Source organism: Sus scrofa, chromosome 1, assembly GCF_000003025.6.
Source record: "Sus scrofa isolate TJ Tabasco breed Duroc chromosome 1, Sscrofa11.1, whole genome shotgun sequence".
NCBI lineage: Eukaryota > Metazoa > Chordata > Mammalia > Artiodactyla > Suidae > Sus > Sus scrofa.
The window spans coordinates 240,531,220-240,543,543 of NC_010443.5; the positions used below are offsets into that span (position 1 = coordinate 240,531,220).

Here is a 12,324-nt window from a genome sequence, read left to right on the forward strand (position 1 = left end):
GCCTTTGTGATGTTCACCTTCTCCCAATCACACCTTTGCTCTGAGATACACTTGACATGCAATCCTTATTTCCACAGGACTTTGTCTGGCACTACTAACCCTCGTATAAAAGGCCATTCTCCAGGGATTAGTTCAGATTGGCTCCTTCCCCTTGCACCTATCTCCAGGTGGGATTGCCTGACTATGCAGGGTAGATGCTGCCTGTGGGGAGAACATGGGTGGCCTGGGGTGTTGGAAGCACCTGGGTCTTTTTGTCGAGAGCTGGTCAGCTGGGGCCCCCAAGAAAGACCACTGGTATGGGCCGAAGTCTGTGTACTCCCCACACTCCTATGCTGAAACCCTAACCCCGCAATGTGATGGCCTTTGGGAAGTGACTAGGCTTAGGTGAAGTCATGAGGGTGGGGCTTCCATGGTGCCATCATACCCCTATAAGAAGAGATAAGAAAAATTTTGCTTCTTTCTACTCTGGGCCATGTGAGGACACACAAGAAGGTGGCAGTGTGCAACTTGGGAGAGGACTCACCAGAACTCGACCATGCTGACACCCTGATCTTGGACTTCCAGCCACCATACTGTGAGAATTAAATTTCTGCTTACAAGCCACCCAGCCTAAGGTACTTCGTTATGTAGCCCGAACTGCCTACGACAACCACCAACAGCTGCTGCGTCTACTTCTCTTGATGGGGCCCTGTTTAGCATGGGATGCAAACTGTTACAGAAGCAGGGAGAAGGGGGGCAATGAATTTGAGAGAAAACTAAAAAAAAAAAAGCTCTAGTCTGTAGCGACTTTAAGAAAATGTCCTCCTCTGGAGTAGCTCGAGATGTCACTCTGATGATGACAGATAAGTTTCCCAAGATTTACAAACCAACCCATGCTGTCTTCTTTCTGCGATTCTAGACCAAGGAGGCCATGGCCACGGAGGGCAGAGGGGAAGTTCCAAAAGCATGAGCAGTGATTAGCTACCAAGCCCCAGGCCAGACTCCAGTGACACCCAGTTCCTGTCTTCCCATGCCCTTCTCTGTCCTCACTGGTCCTACCTTTTCTGTCCTTCCTCCTCGACTAGCTTAAGCTTGGCTTTCCTCACCTCCATCCTCTTCCTGGTTCACACATCAGGCCCTTGGAGGCCAGGAGAAGGAAGGATCCTAACTCCTGAGCCAGAGTCCTCCTACCATCACTCACCTAATCCCTTCTCCAAAGCCATTGTCCACTTGATTGGGTCACCCTCGACCACCCTGGGAGCCTTCATCTGTCCCCTCTGGCCTCCCCTCCCACTGGGCATCTTGCTTTCCAGGGGCCAGTCACTCCTTTGGTTCTTTAAATGCATATCTTCTCACCACAGGGCCTTTGCACATGTGCCTCCCTCTGCCTGGTCTGCACACGTCTTCTACCCCTTTGCCAGGTGGTTCCTATCTTCCTTCCTTGGGGACACCTTCCAGGCCTACCTCTAAGTCCCCCACTCTAAGTCAGGAGCTCCCACAACACAATATGCCTCGCCTGTGCTTGGGGGTTACATCGAGGCAGGATTGTACAGTGGTCAGTACACAAATTCTAGGTTCCAATCCTGGCTCTGCACTTACTGACTGTGTGATCTTGGGCAAGTTCCAGGATCTCTCTGTGCCTCAGTTCTCTCAACTGTACACTGGAACCAACCTCTGGAGGGTTATATGAAGGAGGAGATGTAACGTGCTCAGAGCAGTGCTGGGCACAGAGTGATTCTCAGTGGTCAACACCCACACAGTGCCTGGGACACAGCAGACAAAGGGCGATTATTCATGAATAAATCCATGCTCCAAAGGGCTTGGTTGCTGGCTTCAGGTGATCCGTCCATATGACCCACCCTGTTTCCTGGGTGAACCCTTCTCAATAGCCAAGACCTGCCCACCTCCTGCCCTTCATGTCTAAGGGCAGAGCAGAAATGGTGCTGGTCTGAGAGTCAGAGCTCCTGCCCTTCTTGGAGCCTCTGCTTCCCTATCTGTGAAGTGAGTCAGCCAGGGGCCTGAGACAGGTGAGCAGCATTTAGGAACAGGCCACCTACTGAAGAGAAAGAACACATAGAAAGACCTGCAAGAAAACGCTCAGCTTTGCAGGCACCTGAAGCAAGCTGACTATATCACATTGAAAAACCCCCTCACAGCCTTCAGACAGGCAAAATAATGATAAGGATGGCAATAAAAGCAGCCCCCTAGAGTTCCCGTCATGGCTCTGTGGTTAACGAATCCGACTAGGAACGATGAGGTTGCGGGTTCAGTCCCTGCCCTTGCTCAGTGGGTTAAGGATCCGGCGTTGCCGTGAGCTGTGGTGTAAGTTGCAGATGCGGCTCGGATCCCACGTTGCTGTGGCTCCGGCATGGGCCGGTGACTACAGCTCCAATTGGACCCCTAGCCTGGGAACCTCCATATGCTGTGGGAGCAGCCCTAGAAAAGACAAAAAAGCAAAAAAATAAATAAATAAATAAAAGCAGCACCCCAAAATACAGCAGGGCCAGGAGGGGCCCCCTCGGCAGTGTGGTGCTGCGGGAAGCAATGAGGAAGACGTCGCCCAGATTCTGCTCCCCAGTTGGCTGAGAGAAGGTGAGGGTAGTGGCCTTTAGAGTAACTGAGGAAACTGTGCAAAGTGACCTGTGAATGATAAAGTGCTACATGGATATTTATCTGCCTGTGGCTGTTCAATACTTCTGTGCCTACCCGGCAATATATAGAAAGAACCATAAAACAGCCACAATATCTGACACAACCTCGTATTAGGGAACACAGCCTGAGGAACAAGACAACAGAAGAAAAAATCAAAAAAGCAGACATGTCCATTCTGGTACAATTTCTAAAGACAAAATCCCCAACACAGCACTATGGTCCAACAAGTGGGGAGCTGTTAGGCAGAGTGTGAAAAAGCAATAGGTAAGCAAGTATTATATGTTGTTGCTAGAATAAGGGACCAACAAAATCTAGCTCACATTAGGGGAAAAGCAGAAGGCCAAGGCGTGTGAATAGCTCAAGAGTGACGGTACAGCCATCTGCAGAGCCAGTGGTGCCTTGCTCCTTGTGTGTTTTGTCTGCTTGTTTGTTTTTTTGCATCTGTGCTTTTAGGCAGGTGGGTGGGGGCACTGCTAATCTTTAGCTTGAAAGCTGATGAAACAGAAATTGAACAGCAGACCAAAAAAAAAAAAAAAAATGCAGGTTGCCAACAATATCAACAGTAGCTGATGGAACTCTGTATGCCAGGTGCTCTGCTGCGCATTTCAGTCCCGGCAGCAAGCCCATCACCCCCACCCTAGAGACGCAAGGCTCGGAGAGGGGAGTGAATTGTTCAGGGTCACTCTGAGTGAGTGGAGGGGCTGGGATTCAAACCCAGGTCTGCCTGACTTCAAGGCCTGTCTGAATCAATTTCCATTGTGCTCTGGAGGGCAAAACCCAGCCCTGTGGGTTGAGATGACTGGAGGGAATACGGTGGCCGAATCTAAGGAGAAACCACTTCATGGGAAGAGAGACCTGGAAAAGGAACAGGCATACTGGAAGGCGGTGAGCCCTCAGCCATGAGGGCCAGCCTCCACCGGGGTTGTGGGGGGAGATGAAATGAGACCGTGGAGGTCCTTGGGAACACTAGGGCACTAGGGTGGAGGATCCGAGTGAAGCTCTTGGCTGGTTGACACAGGAAGAAAAAAAAAAGATTGAGAACAATACCTTGCCTGCATTCAGTTCAGAAATCGCTGCCAAAATCTGCTGCCTGGATCCATCTGTCTTAATACCCAGCTCCTTCAAGTCACCGTCAGTGAGCGTGAGGAAGGCTTCCATATCCACCTGAGAAGAGAGAAGGGGGATTTGCTACCATCTGCTTGGTGCCACACCCCTTTTTTCCCCAACCGCAACAGGACTCTTATGATTATGAGCTGTTAGTGCTTATTAGTAGTGAATTAATTAGAATTTACTACTTCCAATTCCTGGCTTTGTGCTGAAAGCTTATTTGAAAAATGTCATTAAAAATGAACTCTCGGAATTCCTGTCGTGGCGCAGTGGTTAATGAATCCCACTAGGAACCATGAGGTTGTAGGTTCGATCCCTGGCCTTGCTCCATGGGTTAAGGATCCGGCGTTGCCGCGAGCTGTGGTGTAGGTTGCAGACGCGGCTCGGATCCTGTGTTGCTGTGGCTCTGGCATAGGCTGGCGGCTACAGCTCTGATTGGAACCCTAGCCTGGGAACCTCCATATGCCATGGAAGTGGCCAAAGAAATCTCAAAAAAAAAAAAAAAAAAAGAACTCTCCTTAGCACTAGCCCTGGGAGTTTTAGGAGAGGTGTATTCCAGAAAGACCCTGCAAACAAAACAAGCAAGGGAAGTCTCCTATACAGTCATCTGGGTGACTAGAGTGATGCCAATCCAAGTCCTGCTCTTAGAAAGTTACTTCCAATGTTGCTGCACTTTTAACAATATTGGAAACTGCACAGAAAATACGCACATATGGCGGTCCTCACCATGTTCCACCCCCTCTCCCGAAGGACAAGAGAGATGCAGACTGTGGAAAGACAGAGTGAGAAAATAAACATGCAGAAGCAATAAAGGAAAGAAGGGCCAGGGAGAACCAAAGCAGAGAAGGGCTCAGAAAAAGGGCATCTCAAAGGTGCACAATCCTTGGTTTCTACTGGAGAAATGCTAATATTTCCTTTTTTTTTTTTTTTTTTTTTTTTGTCTTTTTATCTTTTTGTCTTTTTAGGGCTGCACCCGCAGCATATGGAGATTCCCAGGATAGGGGTCTAATCGGAGCTGTAGCCACTGGCCTACGTACGCCACAGCCACAGCAACACCAGATCCAAGCCAAGTCTGCGACCTACACCATAGCTCACGGCAGCACCAGATCCTTAACCCACTGAGCGAGGCCAGGGATATAACCTGCAACCTCATGATTCCTAGTCGTATTTGTTTCCACTGCACCATGATGGGAACTCCGAGAAAGGCTCATATTTCTGTCATCCCTGCCTGGGCCTCGACACCAGGAAAAATTTCCCCACTCCTTCTCTTTTTCAATAGTCATTTACTTTCCTGGATGAAAACATATCTTCAAGGAGGTTTGAGTTAGTGGGGAAGGGTCTGTTTCCTTATCCAACAGCCAGGGATGCAGGCACATCCCACCTCTCTGACAATAATAAACTCCCTGCACCTCTCTGGGACTTTAGATATCGCGAGGTGCTGATGGGCTGAAGGACAGGTGACATGGTTTTGATGAAAACCACCTGCCCCCCTGGCCACACCAGATACTCCTGGCCCCTCTGGACGCTCCTCTCCTCCCACCACCCTAGACCCTGGCAGAAACCCCACAGCCAGCCTGTGTGTGGGTCCCTATGGCCAGCTCTTCAGAAGGCATAGAATGTATAAAGTAAAAGGAGGCAGCCATCAGCAAACAGGAAAGACTTTCTCAACGACAAGAACAATCACTGCTGAAGTTTAAGATGCCAAGGAGGAGTTCCCGTTGCGGCGCAGCGGAAACGAATCTGACTAGTAGCCATGAGGATGTAGGTTCATGGCGTTGCGGTGAGCTGTGGTGTAGGCTGCAGACACAGCTCAGATCTGGCATTGCTGTGTCTGTGGTGTAGGCTGGCGGCTATAACTCCAATTTGTCCCCTAGCCTGGGAACTTCCATATGCCGCGGGTGAGGCCCTAAAAAGCCAAAAAAAAAAAAAAAAGAGTCTGAAAAAAAAGATGCCAAGGAGGCAGGAAAGACAGACTGGACAGGGCAAGAAAGCAAACGAAGAAAGAAAGCCATAACACCTCCCACCCCTGTCTGTTTTTTGAAGCAAAATACAAACTCTTCAATTGCACCTCCAGCTTGTTGGGGACAATAAGTGATTCTTGTGACGGCTACTGTAACGATGACAGTCACCATAGACTAAACTGGGCACCAGCACATTCTAACCTGTGGCTGGTGGGCCCACAGAGTGATTTTATTTGGCCAAAACAGTAACAATTTTAACATTTTATTACACAACTCACCGACCATATAATTCACCTATTTAACGTGTACAAATAAATGTTCTGAGTACAGAGTTGTGCAACCATCACTACACTTAATTTTAGAACATGTTCATCCCCCCGAAAGGAAAAGCCATGCCCATGAGCAATCACTCCCAGCCTCTCCTCCCCACATTCCCTGGCAACCACGAATCTATTTTCTGTCTCTACAGATTTACTTATTTCGGACATTGCACATAAATGGAATCGTACCATATGTGGCCTTTCGTGACTAACTTGTTTTACTGAGCATTACGTTTTCAAGGTTAATCCACATTATTGTGTGCATCAGTATTTCCTTCTTTTTTATAGCCAAGTTATATTCCACGGAATAGAAAGAACACATTTGATTTATCCATTCCTCAAGTGATGGACATTTGGGTTGCTTCCCTTTCTTGGCTACAACAAACAGTGTGGCTAGGAAGCTTTTGTGTGAATGTACGTTTTCAGTTCTTCTGCATATACACCTAGTAGTGGGATTTCTGGGTCATATGGTAACTCTAGCATTTTGAGAAACTGCCAAACTGCATAACGGACAATTTTTTTTTTTTTTTTTTAGGGCCACGCCTGTGGCATGTGGAAGTTCCCAGGCTAGGGGTCAAATCGGACCTGCAGCTGCTGGCCTGCACCACAGCCACAGCAACTCAGGATCTGCACCCCACACCACAGCTCATGACAATACCGGATCCCCCACCCACTGAGCAAGGCAGAGATCGAACCCGCGTGGGATTCGTTTCTGCTGCGCTACAACAGGAACTACCAGAACAGTAATTTTAAAAAATGTGATTGTGAGTGCTTTTGTTTACTTTTTTTTTTTTTTTTTTTTTTTTTTTTTTGGCTGCGCCCACATCATAAAGAAGTTCCTGGGCCAGAATTGAACTCACGCCACAGCAGTGACAGCACTGGACACTTAACCCTCTAGGCCACTAGAAATTCCTGATTGGGAACGCTTTTAAACAAACAGGGACTCTCCCAGACTACCACAAACTCTTGACATCTAGACACTTAATAGAGACTCATTAGGATTTTGCTTTACACCAAAAAAACCTGCTAGTCAATCCTCTTCACTAAAGAATATGACAGACACAAACTTTGCTAGAGAGAGCAGTGCTCAAAATTACAAAATGCTATCATAACAAAACAAGCCATAAGGTCCTCAGGATTTCACTGTTACGAACTGAACTAAATGTGCTGAACACGAATTCCATTTTCTCCACTGTCTCAGTCAAAAAAAAATCAATCGAGGCTTGCAGAATGGAAGCCTACACATTTAGACAACTGTTTGAGAGTTAAGGCTTAAATTGACATTCAAAAAGCACAGTCTTACCTCTTGCTCCTCAAAAATGGGCTGATATTTCTCAAGTGATAATTTCTTAAGGATTCCAGTCAGTTCATCTTCAAGAGAGAAAGAATGTGAAATAAGATATTTTAGCATTTGGTAAAATGTATCAAAGTGTGACCTTCAAACTTTCATGAAGTGGTGGTAATCTCATTTCAAAAGAAATTCTCCAAGAAACCCCAATCCAAAAAGCAGATCTAAGCTGTGCTTCCGGGGATAAAGCTGGAGGTAGGTCCCGAGCCACCTGTTGGCCATATTCTTCCCTTAGGTCAGTCCCTTGGCATCTCCCAAAATGCCAGGTTGGGCTGTGAAGACAGAAGATCGGGAGGTTCATGGCCAGGATGACTCTCCCATGGCTGCAATCACCATGTTCTCAGAGTTCTAGCTGCTGGAACTAAAAGTCCCCCTTCTGGGCAAGAACAATTTTTCATTATGAAAAATGAACAATTTTCATTATGAACAATTTTTCATTTTCCTAACTGCTGGGAGCCGCACCTGCAGCAGACGCTAAGGCCAGCCAGAGAGAGAGCTGGAGAGAGCAGGCAGGTGGGCTTCAGACCAGAGGCAGGGTGTGGCTCAGCCTTTAGGAGGCTGTGGGCTGTCTGAGTGGACCAGCAGAGCCAGGCAGACACAGACCAGGGGTATTGAGACATCAGAGAAGGGACGGTAAAGAGGAAGATAAGACCAGCATCTGGGGAGCTTGAATAAACATTCATTCACACAATCAATACGCATTTGCCAGACTAGGCCCTGGGGATTTAATAGGGACCAAAACAGACCCTAAGCAGGCTGACAGGCCCAAGGCAGTGGGGAAGAACAGAGCAGCGTGGGGAAGAAGGACAGGGGATGTGAGAATATTGTTTTATAGAGGATAGTCAGGGAAGGCTCTCAGAAGGGGACCTTTGAGCAGAAAATGATGAAGCACACTGTGCAGACATCAAGGCAAAGAGGACCAGGCAGCATCCAGGCAGAGAAAACAAACAGCAAGTGCAAAGGTCCTGTGGTAGTGGGTACAGCTCACAGAAGAGTGGATGTTAGGAGGCCAAAGGTCCTTCTTTTATTCACTCGCTCATCATTCAACAGTGGCTACTAATATGCTTACTCCCTGAATCCAAGGATGGAAAAGTCCCTGGTATGGGGGAACTCAGTGTGCCTGCCAGGAAGTTATAAAGAAGGGGTGGGGACAGCTGATGCACAGCACTCACCATCAGGCCCTCTGCACTGGGTGACCCATTTGCTCTTAACAACCCCATGAGGTAGACCCTATTACTGTCCCCATTTGCAGATAAGGAAGGCACAGGAAGATGGGTACCATATCTCGGGGGAGGGCATACCACTAGTCCAGGGCACAGCAGGGATGCAAACCTAGTACTTTCACTGTCAGGCCGCTGCTACACACCCTGCCCACTCTGCCACTTCTCCCATTGGTGATGAGTGTATGGCGAAGGGCATCAACAAGGAGATCTGGGGATGAAAAGGACAGCTGACAGGCCCAAGGGACCCGAGAAGGCTTCACAGAAGAGCTGCTGCTGAGCTCGGATGTATGCGATGAAACAAGTCCCTGTACACACATACTCCATCAGAGGTTCATGATGCCTATAATGCTTTGCTCCTGCTGTTCCCTCTACGAGTCTCTCTACACATTTGTATGCTGGTGAATGCTTAACAACTGGCTTTCTGGGGGTGTGGGAACATATGCAGGTATGTAGGTACATGATTTTATTGCAGATTTTACTCATTTAAGGATGTGTACATACAATTTACATATAATAAATTACACAATACAACATATAATAACTTACACAATAATATATGTTATTATATTACACTTAATAATTACACAACAATTTATAGGGACTATAAATTCCCTAGAGTCAATAATGCCTTTGTTGCACTTCAGGCATCTCACTGAATGCTTCATTGATTTTTTCCTTATTCGTGTGGACACAGACAGAGTCAATGACGGCAATTTCAACACAAAGGTTGGGTGATGCTTCTATTTATGTGAACACGCAAGATGAAATGAAACAAGAAGTATGTTGGAACTTCATGTGAGCTACTTTGCTGAATCAGATGATGGTTTTCAAATCTTAGAATACTTTCTCACTTTTGGTGCTATTCTCAATGTAACAGCTACAGACATGACACTTAAGAGTTTCAGGGGTTTTGAGGGGCCACCTCTGTGGCATATAGAAATTCCTGGGTCAGGGATTAAATCCAAGCTGCAGCTGAGACCTATGCTACAGCTGTGGCAACGCCAGATCCTTAACCAGACACGACAGGAACTCCATGACACTTTCAAGTTTAACCTGCATAATTAACACTGTCTCCACCACTGTAGAGATGATATTCAGATGATCTATAAAACAATAAGCCAATCCGTGAGTGGTGGGTGGTGTTTGCTAATTTCCATGGTGTAAATACCCATCATGGCTGATTTCAACCTACCAAGGTCATGTTCCTGAGAGTGGAACTGGGAAAGACGCACAGTAGGAACACATCATTACACAGGACCCCCACATACAGATAAAAGAGATCCAAAGAACCTCAAGAGCACAGATATTAGTAAAATGCACTAAAAAATAGTCAATAATACTGCTTTCCCTTTTCTTTTCATGGCGGCACCCACAGTATATGGAGGTTCCTGGGCTAGGGGTCGAATGGGAGCTGCAGCTGAGGCCTACACCACAGCTTGGGGCAACACCAGATCCTTAACCCACTGAGAGAGGGCAGGGAACGAACCTGCATCCTCATTGAGACAATGTCAGGTTCTTAACTCACTGAGCCACAACAGGAACTCTGATACATTTTGTTTTAAATGCCACATACCTTTATATGTAACATAATAATGGTAAGTTCATGTATATTGACCTTTTTCTATTTTTTCATAATAGAAAAACATTGTTGTAAATTGACTTTTAGCAGCGGTGTTTAACTGCCAGCTTAAACATTTCCTATAAATTTAATAATTGGCTCTAGCCTACCACTGCCACCTCTCTTCTTGTGGCCTGGCATGACTGCCATTCATCAGTACCTGACTGGGGCTACAGGTTTCCCAGAAAAATATAAAGAATTGCTATCTGGGGATGGACTGAAGGCTCTGGTCTGTGAAAATCTAATGGCCACAGGACAAGGGTCTTGCTGCCTCAGGACCCAGGAACCCTAGGGAAAATGACGCTTTCTAAGCCAGAGAAATTAATCTAAAAAGAATTTTCTGTCAGGTCCTCCTCTGTTTTTATCCCATCTAGGCTTTTTAAAACCTTTTTAAAATAATGAATGAGAGGAGTTCCCTGCTGGCTCAGCAGGTTAAGGATCTGGTATTGTCACTCCTGTGGCTCAGGTCACTGCTGTGGGGTGGGTTTGACCCCTGGCCTGGGAACTTCCCCGTACCATAGGCGTAGCCAAATAAAGTTAATGAGAGAGAAGAAAGAGTGGGGTACAAATCCCAAAGTGAACTTCTAAGAGTTTAGATTCCTGAGAGCCTCCAAGGTGGGAGTTTATGGGTGGGGAACTTAAGACTCCACATAGAAAACACAGGGAGGAATGGGGTGGCTAGTGAATTTCTGAAGCTTTTATAAATGATCGTACTAGATATCACAAAATAATAAAAGCAGCTCCAAATAAAGAGGATGCCAACAGCAGTGTGCACTTATCAACTCAGGACAGACCAGGGCCTGTGCAGTTGATTTCAACTTATTACTTGCTGGGCAGAACCTGCTCTGCACTCCCTCCCCTCGACTGCAGGGAGATGCCTGCAAATGCACATGTGACGACCACACACAATCAGAGTGTCCTCCCCTCTCTGATTTATACTCCTTGATATGCACCTGCCTGAGCCCCATCTCTCAACGAAGCTTTCTATCTTCCTCCCCCAGACCTCCTCCAAGGAGCTGCCAGAGGCCAGTTTTAAAGGATGAGTGCCTTCCCTCCTCTCCTCTATCTTCCCTGTCTTTATACTTTATCTGGGGCCTCACTGCACAGCCTCCACTCCTGCCCTGCCATCCATTCCATCTTCCTCTCCCCACCATTCCCTTGCGCAAGTTCCAATGTTCTCCAGTGGGCATCTCCTGCTTTTGCTTACGCAAGAGCCACTGCTTCCTCCTTCTGGAAATGGCACTTGCATTCTCCTTTGAGGAGCTACTTTTCTTCTGCTCCCAATCCACACAGATCTGACCTTGACCCTGGCTCCAAAGGCAGACACACCCTACCCTTGGGGACACATAGTCAAGGATGGGCAAACAACCTAAGTCGTTATAAAGATAGCCAAGGCAACAGGATGGAGGATAACGTGAGAAAAAGTTTTATATAATATATATATAAAACTGGGTCACTCTGCTGTACAGTAGAAATCGACAGGACATTGTAAATCAACTACAATAAAAAAAATTTAAAAAAATAGCCAAGGCAGGACAGTGACCTTTACCCCTGGGATTTTGCTGGACCTATTAAGAAAGCAGCACTCTTTCTGCTGGGGTTACTAAGGTGGTAAGAAGAAGTACGCCTAAAAGCTGCTGGGAGCATTCTTGCCACCACTGAGAAAGGGAGAGAAACACTCCCAAAGCATCTGGATCCAGACCTGCCTGAAGCACACCCTAGATTGCTCCCATTATATGAGCCAACACATTACCAGTTTTTTAGTTTTTTTTTTGCTTAAATCTGTGTGCAACTGACAGAATCCGGAACTGTAAAAGGTTCAGGGAAAGGTACATAACTGGTGTTGGAGAAGTATTTCTACATGGGTATTCTTGTGTATACAAACGAAACTCACCTATATTCAAAACCTATTATGTACCTTTTAGGAATATAAGCTCAGTGAAGAAAAAATACAAAGTAGAATCAGGGGACAGGAGGGATAGGTGTTTCTCTTTCATCGAAACAAACAAAAAAACACCCACCCTAAGATGGCTATAGCCATCAAGGGCACCTGCCAGGTCACCATGGTGAAGAGAAAAGGATGGGGTTTCAGGGCCCTGGGTGGGGGGGGGGGGCG

General features: G+C 46.8%; 1 protein-coding gene across 3 annotated transcripts in view; it reads right to left on the reverse strand.

Moving 5' to 3' along the window:
• The window catches only part of ANKS6 (ankyrin repeat and sterile alpha motif domain containing 6), a 61,520-nt gene that overhangs the window by 8,385 nt on the left and 40,811 nt on the right, over positions 1-12,324 (reverse strand). For all 3 annotated transcript variants that reach the window (XM_013993702.2, XM_013993700.2, XM_001925405.4), the window contains 2 exons: positions 7,323-7,390; positions 3,679-3,795 (listed from right to left, as the gene is read on the reverse strand). In XM_013993702.2, coding sequence (XP_013849156.1) covers positions 3,679-3,795; positions 7,323-7,390 — 185 coding nt within the window. The remainder of the gene's footprint in view (positions 1-3,678; positions 3,796-7,322; positions 7,391-12,324) is intronic.